This window comes from Fundulus heteroclitus, chromosome 15 (genome assembly GCF_011125445.2).
Source record: "Fundulus heteroclitus isolate FHET01 chromosome 15, MU-UCD_Fhet_4.1, whole genome shotgun sequence".
Classification (NCBI taxonomy): domain Eukaryota; kingdom Metazoa; phylum Chordata; class Actinopteri; order Cyprinodontiformes; family Fundulidae; genus Fundulus; species Fundulus heteroclitus.
The window spans coordinates 27564318-27576255 of NC_046375.1; the positions used below are offsets into that span (position 1 = coordinate 27564318).

Consider the following 11938-nt stretch of genomic DNA (forward strand, 5'->3'; position numbering starts at 1 on the left):
GTGGATGCAGGTTGTCAACATATGGTGTATTAAAAGAAAGGTTTCTGTATTTATGTAAATTCATGTAAATAACTGTGCTATTTGGAGCATAAAGTTGTACATTTTTAAACAGCACCTCTGAAATGTTCACGGTAAGAGAGGAGACAATAAAAAGCCTTTGTGCTTTCACTGTGCCGAGCTGTGCCGAGCTGCATATACTTTTATTTTGAAAGTCTGGAGCGGAAGTCCGAACTGTGGCGGACTTCGAACGCAGAGGAACCACTGAGCTCTATAATACACTGGAGTGCTGATTTTGCCGAAAAACTGAAGTCACTGGCCGCCATCTTGCTCCTCCCTACTCTCACAGAATCCCATAGGATTTGGTTGCAACAACAAGCAGTTTTCTGGCTGTGTGAAAACGTTTCACAGGTAATTCTACAGTCAGTGGATGTACTAACACTATCAACTTCTAGGAAATTAGGTGCTGAAATATTTTACATGTTATTCATATTAAATATATATATATGTATATATAAGTATGTGTATATGTATATATGTATATATATGTATACACATATGTAAATATATGTTTTTGTATATTTTTATTTATATATTTATAATTGTTAAACATATATATTTAAATGAATAAAATGCAAAATATTTCAGCACATGACTTTCTCAGTACTTGATATTTTTTAGAACATAACATAAAAATATATGGCATTTGACATTTTAAAAGTCTTAAGCCCCCCCTGAACATGAGAAAATCCTCGTTATTCGATGCTGTAGCGCACATATTCCCTAGTTACTGGGGGGAAATAGGGAGTACCAATATGGCGGCTGGTGGCTTCACAGAGACTCGTTCAAACAGACGGTGATTAGCACTCCAGTGTATTATATAGCTCAGTGAGAGGAACGAGGAACGTGCACCGTGACTTCCGCGATAGAGGGAGCTATAAATGTCTCGCGCAGCGTCAGTTTGAACTGTTTCTCCGAGCTCGTCCCAACAGGCAGGCCGGGCAGTCTGCGAGTCCATGAGGAAACTGGAGCAATAAAGTTCTCTCGGAGCAGGTTTGTGGACTAGTTCTGATTCTTTGGTTCGGTATTAACCGCGTTTAGTAAAGAAAGCGCCTTTTTGTACGGGAGAAGAAGGCGAGCTGAGGTTGGTTGGGATTAACATCAGCGGTTTCCCTCCATAGCCCTGCTAATGTTCCTTGTAACAGGCAGGCTGTCCTTCATGGACACTTTCCATCCGGTCTCTGGTGGCTTTAGTTCAGCCGCACACCTTTCTCTGCTGGGCGGGTCTGCGCAGAACTCTGCTGTCCAACTTCAGGCAGAACTCCAGGAGAACCGCGGGGAGCTTTCGGAGATGTTGGGACTTTGTTTTCCAACGTCACCTTCTGAGCTCGTTCGTGTACTAAAGTTTGAAAGTGGACCAGGTCAACACTTTTAGGAGTTCTTTGAGGCGTCGACTCACTTTATGTGGATAAAAAGTTAGTGTGATAATTAAAAAATATACACATGGCTGACAATGTCCCTCAGTTATTGACAGTTGTGGTCTGGTCTGTCTGATGCTCTTCATTCTGCAGCCTAGTAGGAGACCAGAGCAGCCCCCTCTGGAGGGGACATGGAGTAATGCCTCCTCCACAGCTCTGTCCCCTCCAGTCCTCTAGATCAGGGGTCTTCAGACCTGGTCCTCAGGACCCACTGTTCTGCAGGTCTTAGATGTCTCTGCTCCAGCACACCTGAATCAAATGGAGAACCTCCTCAGCAACAATAAAGGCTGCAGAGGCCTGTTAGTCATCCATTTATTTAAGTCAGGCATGTGGAGGCAGGGAAACGCCTGAAACATGCAGGACAGTGGTCTGAGGACCAGGGTTAGACCTGCTCTATGTCAGGGGCTCCTAAACTGTTCAGCATGTGACCCCCCCAAAATTACAGTACCGGAGACCGGCGACCCCCTTTTGGAGGTGGGGATAAATAGTATCTTTCTAACAATACAGTGACATTACAAAGAATACAGTGACATTACAAAGAATACAGTGACATTACAAAGAATACAGTGACATTACAAAGAATACAGTGACATTACAAAGTTTTACTTTGGTATTGGGTTCCCACAGGGAAATGCCAAATCTTTTTAGCACATCAGCAACAAATCAATTCTGACATTAAGCGAATTATACTCCTGCAGCGTCTGTATAAAGATTGCCTGTAGTAGACATCACTGTGTTTATATTATCTGCTCATTTCATTGAAATCTGACTTTATGTGCACACATCAGTGAGTTCCATTTGGTAGCCCTTTAAACGCCGTCCCAGTTTACCTGAACCACGCTGTCCTAAATTACAATCTGCTTGTTTTAAATAAGAAAACGTAGAATAAAAAAAAACTGAATACAATTTGTAAACTAAAAATCACGTCATAAATCTATCATCATTACATAAAGTGGTTTATTGAAATGTTTTTAAATCATAAATTAAAACCCACCTGAAGTACATGGTGGTGCTGTTCTCTTCAGGCATTGGCGGTCCTTCGTGGTTGATGCTATTTTGCTTTTCCAGGCCCAAATTTCCCAGTTTGACTTCATCTTACTAGTATTGGTCTGCAACACCTTTAAATCTGTTTTTTTAAGGGCATATTGTATGAAAATAGACAAAAGTTAATTGTGTTACAAACGGCTGCCTTGATGTTTGTGTAGACGCTGCTATAGCCACAGACAGCAGCAAAGGTTCTTATTCTGACTTTTATCAAATCTTGTAGTCATGTTCTAGGTTCTGTGTAAATACCTGCGGACCCTTGAGTGTGTGCCACAGCTTGAGGTTCTAGCCACGTCTGTACGCTCTGGTCCAGAAAACACCAAGCTTTGCTTCTGCTGCAGCATGAGTCTACGGGAGATCAGCGAGAACATGAAGCTGGCGCGGGAGTATGCTTTGCTGGGAAACTACAGCTCAGCCACCGTTCTCTACCACGGCCTGCTGGAACAGATCAAGAAACACATGTACACTGCGCGGGACGGCAGCGTCCAGCAGAGATGGCAGCAGGTAGGACTCTGCCTCTGGCTTCTGAGAAGGTCCCAGATGGTGGGAAGGAGCTAGGCCACTGGCCAGATGTTATGTTCTCGTGATCCATGGGTCACACTTTGTTTTTGTTTGATTAAAAAATCAGATAAAGGTGAAGGACTCGATTCTTGAGTTGGAATAAACTTGTAATTTATATTCAGTTGGCTACAAAAAGCTCTGAAGAACCTGCTGAAAATTTTTTTTTTTTGTTCTCGTTTGTGTAAAGACTCCTTAGAAAAAATGTGAATTTGGCCAGTCTAGCCTGATAAAGAGAACAGGAACCCGTTTAGTGATCAGAACATTCCTGATCCGGGCTCATCTCATCTCTTTGTTTCTCAGCTGTGGCAGGAAATTAATGAGGAGACCCGGCAGGTTCAGGACATCATGTCCACTCTGAAGAGCTTTCAGCTGGACACGGCACCTGTTAAACCTGCCAACCATGAGGATTTTGAAATGAGGCCAGCACATGTGGAACCAAGGTATTACATTCTCAGTGATTCACTTGGTATTTTATGCTCCTCCTTCAGTTCTTTATTCACAATAATCCAGCTGCAGTCATACGACTCAGATTAGGAACCAAAAGGCACGGTTCCACCATCCCGCCTTTTGCCTGTTTTGGCCATTCCACCAGCCTATTTGCCCCCCCCCTCCCCCCGCCCCATTTTAAAGAAATCTGCGAGGAATGGCAAATGATAAAAATACATCATTGTAAACAAAACTAATTGTACTCTACAGTAGATGCAAGATTGTGTTGGATATCTTTAAGGATGAATCCACCGGGATAAACATCTGGATCACACATAAAAGCCTGTCTGATCTGTGCTTTTGAAACTGTGTGAGTGTTCCTCCAGATGCCCGGGGCAAAGCGCTCATTCTTCAGCCTGTTTTCAGTGACAGAGTTGACATTTACACCTTTTTTATTTGAGATCCGACTGCAGAGATCGAGGTCTTAAAAGCAGCCACTCATGCCAGGGTCAGACCGCTCCGTCTTACGGCTGTTTTTCCATCACTGAATATTAGTATTTAAACCTACATGAGATCTTTTGTCTCAGCCATGAATCACTAAACACGTTAATAGTTTTAAAGACCTGTACCATATGAGCTGGATGGACGGACACTTAAGAGCTTCATTGTGAAGTGAGAGAAAACCTCGATAAACCCATGGATCTGATACAGCTGGTTTTGGTATAGAAAGGTGATGGTTCCCTTTTCTTTTCCTTCAGGCCTGGTTTATGCATTGAAAATATTATGGTTTGACCCGCTCTGTTCATAGTGCTCCTTAATGAACATGTCGCTCTTTTTCTGGACTTCCTGGGAGAAAACCTTCCCGTTTCTTCTCACCAGTCCCTGAAAAGAGGGGCGTCCACTAAAAACTGCTCTGGAGCCCGCACGCATTGGCCATACTCCTCAGCAGGGCCCTAAATACCCGGGCTGGTGCTGATAAAGGAAAGTGAGCGGAGCCGTGCGGTGCGCGGCCATTAGGAGCCAGTGGAACCCTGCCTTAAGGTTCCTGTTGAGCTTGGTCCTGTTGCTGCTGTTATGATTTGCTGCTCTGGGTCTGTCTCTGTGTTCTTCATTAATAACCTTACATCTCAGTAGCTAACTAACTGGTCTCTGTGTTGATGGACTCCCAGGTGATCCCACTAGAGGGCAACTTGGACAGCAGTATAGGGAGTGGGTAGTTCGTTTGGTGGATCTGTATTGCAGTTTGATTCATGGTTTTAAAAAGGCACTGAAAACTGCATTGACCACCCCCCCAGGCCATGCCCTGCCTCTTCTTTCCTCACCGTTACACAATGTCCCCAACACTCTCCCTGAGCTTCTGTCTCAGCCAGTAAAGTTAAACATGGTGGCCATCAGGGCCAGTTTCTCCATCCAGCTGGTCTGCTCTCTTCTCGGCTGTCGTTCCGTTTCCCACAAAGCCTGACTTCCCCTCTGCGGGCGAGGTCCCACCGTCACAGTTGTTATTTTGGCCTCGTCTCTCCTGCTGTCACAGATACTCTCCTGGTCCCGTCAGACGTTCTAACTTTCATAAGGAGAGCAAACCTGCAAACAACCGGCTGAGTGCGGCGGTGAGGCCCCATCAGAAGCAGTCGCCGCGAGGCGCCAACGGCGACAGGAGCCGGGTCTCTAAGGGCAAGGAAAGGAAGGACTCAAAGGAGGCCAAGGAGGCTGCTGGCAAAGCAAAGGATGAAAAGGTGACCAGCCTGGAGCAGTTCTAAAGAACCGCCTGCTTTCTGTTTCACACAATAACTTTGAGTCCCAGTTGTTTGCTTTGCTGGTCTTTATGCTGCTTGTTTACCGCTGGCTGGCCTGTTATTCCAGTTTTCCTTCAGACGATGAGGGTTGAGCTGTGGACTGGAGAGTAAATATGTTCTCATATTAATGTGCAGGAGAAAGAAGTGAAAAAGTTTGATGGGACAGGATATGACAAAGACCTGGTGGAGGCCCTAGACAGAGACATCATATCCCAGAATCCAAATGTCAAATGGTAAGTAGAGCCTTTAAAATGAAAACACTGACTCAGGTCAGCTGTGGCTGCTTCATCTAGCAGGACCAGCTAAGCTCATTATCAGGGTTTCAGGCCTAATTCTCTCAGGGCTCTGAACTGCAGGAATTTGGCCTGGCTAAGGTCGTTTCTTTTTGCATGAAATGGTGCATTAGCATCTTGGAGCTCCTACAGAACTGTGTCACCTCTGTCTTGTTTAATTTCCCTGTTTGAGGATGCATAGAAACACGAGCTGCACCATCCAGATGGTTTAAGATGGATTCTGTCAAAGTCTCCCCATTTTTATTTTGTAGGGATGACATTGCAGACTTGGAAGAAGCCAAGAAGCTCCTGAAAGAAGCGGTGGTGCTGCCCATGTGGATGCCTGCTTTCTTCAAAGGCATCAGGAGACCATGGAAGGTACTGCTGTGAAAGACAGATACACTGCTGCTTTCTGCCCCGTCACATGGCCTCATTTTAGCTGCAATACCATTAACTCGGTATAAACTTTCACTTTTTATAGGAATGGCCAGTATGTCAGCACTAATTATAGTTTACATGGCGCCAATTCACAACACGTCATCTCAAGGCACTTTACAAAGTCTAAATCATTATTCATATTTTTAACATATCGTTATCTTTGCCATAAATAAACCGGCCCAATATTAACTTCATCTGGTTGCCTTTTGTATATGTTTCTGAAGTGGAGGGGCTTGGCCATGTGGCGTTTGTGTGTCATAGCGATGCCACGCCTTTTACCTGAAGCAGAGTAGCAGTGTCAGTGGCCTGGTCTTTTTTTTTCAGTAAATATTGGTTATCGGTCATAACATCAATGTTAATAATGATCTCAGAGGGTTTAAAATGGAAGCTAAAAGCCAAAAGATGTGATCTAGGAGAAAAGGGCCACTGGTCCACCAGCGATGAAGGTGAACAGAATGCTGTAACTATGTGAAACCAAGATATCTGCTGCTAATTTGCATTGGTTGGGCCTGTTGGAGAGGAGCTGCAGACAGTCTGTCAGATGACCAAGGAGGATTGATTTCAAGCTGCGGTACGCTGTAAAGCAGGCTATGGTTTTAGACTCATCACACACCAGGGACCATGGATCAGTTTGGCTTCAAAATGCTTTCCGAGATCCTGTTAGCTTTATTCTGAAGAGGAAATGCCCTTTCCTTTGGTGTTTCAGCAGGACAGGGACCTAAAACACCAGGAAGCAACAGCATCAAATTGAAAACGTTCTGTTTCTGAGCCAAACCAGGAGATTCAAAGGAGCATGGACTATTTATTAAATAATCCATGGTTCTTTTTTTCTTTTTAAGTTTTGTTTATCAACCAGCCCCCTACAAGGGAGGAAACATGTGTGATGCTAGAGGTCGGCTGATGCATCGGCTGGCCAATATTTGTTTTGGCTTCCTGTATCGTCATTGGCCGATCCATCATCTAAAAACCCTCGTCTAGTCATCAGCTGGCGAGCAGCCGTGTGTGTGTATGTTTGTTCCATGGAGTCATGCAGCACATGAAAAGTTACCAACCTCTACGCATAAAGCATCTAACTTTCCATAAATAATGTCCATCTGCTGCAGTGGTGGTCGGTGTTTTGGCTCCTCCTTCTCCCCGCTGAACTGGGACACGTTCATTCAGTGCCAGCAAAGCGCTGGTTTAAGATTTGTGACGCGGGTTTTTCTGGTGTACCTTTCTAACTGCAGTCTGAAGCTGATTGCTAATATTAGCTGCTTTAAACCCAAGTTTTGAGGCCTGTGTAAAGTTTTTTATCTTTGTCATTTTTATCATGTAAGTGGAAGAAGGGGAAAAAGCAACAATTGCTTCAAGAATCGGCCCCATAAAATTGGCAGCAATCTGGTATGGGCTCGACTGATGTCAAAATAATCAGCTTCAGCCTTAAAGAACCTGTATCGGTCCATCTCTACTTGATGCAGACACATTATCAAGCTTTTCTGCAAATCGAGCATGAGAAGTATCCTGAACCTGTGAACTACTTTTCCAGAAAGTGCAAAATTGCTGGCAGGAAACTTAATTCTCTGAACTCCCCTCCAACCTTGAATACTCTGCTGAACGTGTTCCTCCCATCTCCCTCTGACATGATGGTCCATGTCCTCCTCAGGGAGTGCTGATGGTTGGGCCTCCAGGCACGGGGAAGACTCTTCTGGCCAAAGCAGTCGCTACTGAATGCAGAACTACTTTCTTCAACGTGTCCTCGTCTACGCTGACCTCTAAGTACCGAGGAGAGTCTGAGAAGCTGGTCCGCCTTCTTTTTGAGATGGTAAGCTGAATAAGCTGATAGGTAAATGAAGCTGATTGGCTGCTGTGCATTTGCCATTACGGTCTGGCCTCCTACCTAGTCTGTATTTTAGAAATGTAATTCCTTTTGTATTGGTGACTTTTACAAAAGGAAAAATGCTTGAGTTACTGGAAAAAAACGTCAAATTCCTGAAATCTTCTTATTTCCATGAGCCTCATTGACTTGACTACTCGGTCATTCATCCATCTTTGTTCCAGGCACGCTTTTACGCTCCCACGACAATCTTCATTGATGAAATCGACTCCATGTGCAGCCGCAGAGGAACCTCGGAGGAACATGAGGCCAGCAGGAGGGTCAAAGCAGAGCTGCTGGTCCAAATGGATGGTAGGATTTCTCCTGGAAGTATTAACTAGTCTACTTTGCAGCATGAGGTCATTTCAGTGCCTGAAACACAGGCTGGCCTGTTTGGTCCTCGTCAAATGATTAAAACGAGTCTAGTTTGAATGTTTAATGGCTTTTGTAAATCCACTGCATGGTTTATCAGCATCTGTTCTGTTATCTTGGCTCTGGTGCAGGGGTGGGCGGAGCTTCGGAGAACGAAGACCCATCAAAGATGGTGATGGTGCTCGCTGCAACCAACTTCCCCTGGGACATCGACGAGGCTCTGAGGAGGCGGCTGGAGAAGAGGATTTACATCCCTCTGCCTTCAAGTAAAGCTGCCCTAAACGAGATCTGATCTGAAATGTTTAAATATGCTGAGACCAGTTTCCTGAGCGCCATGGATGAATCAGAACTGTGGCCGTTAAATTCCTCATAACCCCAGTTTGTACAGCGAGCTGGGAACTTTTCAACTCTGCTTTTTAATTTGACTCAACGCACACTAGTTTGATCTTCCCTTCCTATGAAGAGTGGAATAGGCCTTCCAAAAAGTGGGTAGAGCATTGTGCTTGTGTCCTGGAGGTTCTGGGTTCAACTCCCACTGGCTTCCACTCTGTTCCCTGAGCAAGACCGTTAACCCCAGATTGCTCCCCGGGTGCTGCACAGTGGCAGCCTGCTGCTCCCTAAGGGGATGGGTTAAATGCAGAGAAGACATTTCACTGGATGTAAGTTACAATGAGAATAATATAATTAATAAAAACACGACCTTTACAGACCTGAGGAACAGCACAGAACTGCCTTTATGGAAAAAAAAAACAATATGTCTGCTTTAAGAAAAACATAACTAATTTCAAATAACTAAATATTACAGCAGTTCTGGGCCTTTATCATGGACATGAGTTTATGGGGAAGATTAAAATGCCTTCTGAATTGATCTTGCTGTAATAATAAAGTCCAAAAGTGTCTGTTGGCTTTTAATCTTTTCACGCTGTCCCATTAAAAGCACAAACTTTAGTGTTTTATAGGGATTGTGTGACAGGGCAGCACAGTTTAGTGCATATCTGTGTAGATGGAGGGAAGTGTTGCTCTTTGGGGATCAGCTTCAGCTCTGGCCACAGATTCTGAATTAGATTAAAGTCTGGACTCTTACTGTGTCGTTCCAGCAGGGAAACCTGACCAGAGCTACTCCCACATGTTCCGTCTCCTACACAACCTGTGGCAAACTGCAGACATAACTTCTAGCTTTCTCTCGGCAATGCATTTCTTCTTGTCACTCTTCCACCAAGGCTCATTTAGAGGGAAGCTGACTGGTGGTTCTGATGAGAAATGTCACTACCTGTGCCGTAGACCTCCACAGGTGCTCTTTGCTGCTTTTTAGATGGTAGTGTAGGTCTACAGGTGCTCCATCCTCTTTCCAGGTCCAGATAATGGATTAAACAGACTTCTGTGGGATGTTTAAAGTCTGGGAACTTGTTTTAGAACCTAACTCTGTTTAAACTTCTCAGCCTCCTCCCTGACCCGTCTGCTGTGCTCCTTGGTCTTTATGATGCTGTTGGCTCTTTGATGTTCTCCAAAGAACCTCTGAGGCCACAAACAGAACAGCTGCATTTAGGAGTTTAAATAAAATGGACTCAGCAGATTTCTTCCACTTTACAGATATTAACAAGTTGTTCTATCAGATACACTGCCAGTGAAAACATGGTGGTTTGTGGTTGCAACAGGACACAATGTGACTGGTTCAGAGGTTATGAATACTACTTTGTGAGATGGCAAACCTTTTAGAAAGCCTAGCAGAAGTGACTATAATCAGCACTAGGTGACAATAGCAGCACGACTACACTGCTTTTTCTTAGACTGACATTAACTAGAACTGTGTGCCATGTTTGGCCCAGATGCATCAGGATGAGAGTACCAAGGTCCTGCTGCAGAATTCAGGTGGTATGAAGAGAAACTCGTTCAAGTTTACAACTGCATTAAATGCAAAACTAACACCCAAAAACGGCTTAGAAAAAGCTGTGAGGGCTATCGCCCCCTGCTGAGGAGACTGAGTCTGTTACACGTTACAACAGCAGTACTGCTAATGCCTATTTGCACAGCTCTGTAGACGAAGGCTTTAGGCTGCTGCACAGAATTGACTGTTTACACGAGTTTATGATCAAAGGAGCTTTGAGGGATTAATTCATATCCTTCAACAAGGGACTGATATGGACTTTTGGAACTGGGTACACGTCTTAGCAGAGCCTACAGACTATTTTTGCACACTTAAGCTTCTCAGGAAGTGTTTGGCCAGTGCAGCCAACTGACTTCATCTCTGTATATAAAAAAAAATAAAAGAGTGGGGGGGGGGGGGTGCTATGTCTGTCTACCTGTGTATATTTGTGTGCATCCTGAACCGGTGTCTGTCTCAAAGTATCACCACGGTAACGTGTGGTGGCAATAAGATTCTTGATTGATCTGGGCTCCGATTAGCGCATAGGTCAAAGGGCATCAGGTTGTCTTGTCTGGAGTTTAGCTGCAGATGTCTGGTAGCAAACGACACCTCGCTGCCAAAGGGAGCAGGTAGCATCAAAAGCAGAACAAACGCTGATCCTTTTCCATCATGACTTCATGAGTCATGCTGTTTAGCCTGGAGTGTCAATCGGTAGCTAAGCTTTCTGAAAGTTAGTCTCCAGGCTGCTGTGCTCACACTGACCGGTATGTTTGCAGTTAAGGGGCGAGTGGAGATGCTCCGGATCAACCTGAAGGAGCTGGAGCTGTCGGGAGACGTGGACCTGGACAAGATCGCCGAGCAGCTGGAGGGTTACTCTGGAGCTGACATCACCAACGTTTGCAGGTCAGACCGCTCATCTGGACCAACTACGGCGCCAGAGAACACACACACACACACACACACACACACACACACACACACACACACACACACACACACACACACACACACACACACACACACACACCCGTTACTCCTGATGCACACATTAGGAAGATGAGCTGAGCCTCGGTATGAAACAACCATCGTAGGCTGTTTTAAAACTGCTTTTTCTTGAGCTTTAGGCAGTTCTCTTCCTAATGTAGTACACGGGCAGGAACGTACTATGGTTTAATCTTGTGAGTGTGTTACTAAAGGATTCAGAAATGTGTGGGGAAAGGGAAACCTTGAGCCCTGTAAGGACTGTCTGTACTGTCTGGTGTTTTAGAGATGCCTCTCTGATGGCCATGAGGCGGAGGATCGAGGGTCTTTCTCCAGAGGAGATCCGTAACCTTTCCAGAGAGGAGATGCACATGCCCACCACCATGGAGGACTTTGAGTCGGCGCTGAAGAAAGTCTCTAAATCTGTCTCTGCGACTGACCTGGAGAAGTACGAGAAGTGGATCGAGGAGTTTGGATCCTGCTGAGGTCTCCCTGACCATGTAGAGTTGTTTCAGTGTCTGGCCTGAATGGGTGTGATCTGGGTGGATGTTTGTATCATGAGGTAAATCTGACTGGCTGTAAATCTCTTGTACATAATGTTCAGCCTGTGAAGCTCAGAGCGTTCCAGCTCTAACTGCTAGCAACATGTTTTTATGCAGTAGTGAAACTGTTTAGTGTCATGTTTGCATACAGTTGTGTAACTGGGAGCCAATCACATGTAATTTACTTTTTTTTTTTTTCTTTTTTTTTTTTCTTGAGACCACCATTTCCATTTGTCTTGAACTACGTAAATTTCTATGAATACAACACTAAAGATATTTCTATAAATAAAGTTATTACTTTTGTTGAACTAAACGTAA

At 44.6% G+C, this 11938-nt stretch overlaps 1 protein-coding gene across 1 annotated transcript; it reads left to right on the forward strand.

Moving 5' to 3' along the window:
- The first annotated feature begins 909 nt into the window (after positions 1–909).
- On the forward strand, positions 910–11938 carry katna1 (katanin p60 (ATPase containing) subunit A 1). Its single transcript, XM_021324405.2, has 11 exons — positions 910–1050; positions 2861–3023; positions 3381–3520; positions 5038–5239; positions 5435–5532; positions 5844–5949; positions 7652–7810; positions 8047–8173; positions 8365–8499; positions 10874–11000; positions 11365–11938. Exons 2-11 carry the CDS (start codon positions 2862–2864, stop codon positions 11561–11563), a joined length of 1455 nt encoding a protein of 484 aa, XP_021180080.2. The 5' UTR covers positions 910–1050; position 2861; the 3' UTR covers positions 11564–11938.

What these genes read in the sequence shown, in the direction of transcription:
- katna1 (XM_021324405.2), top strand. Translation starts at nt 2,862, where the DNA reads ATGAGTCTACGGGAGATCAGCGAGAACATGAAGCTGGCGCGGGAGTAT. An exon ending in TTACATCCCTCTGCCTTCAA is followed by an intron (nt 8,500 to 10,873) that starts GTAAAGCTGCCC and finishes GTATGTTTGCAG; the next exon opens with TTAAGGGGCGAGTGGAGATG. An exon ending in GACATCACCAACGTTTGCAG is followed by an intron (nt 11,001 to 11,364) that starts GTCAGACCGCTC and finishes CTGGTGTTTTAG; the next exon opens with AGATGCCTCTCTGATGGCCA.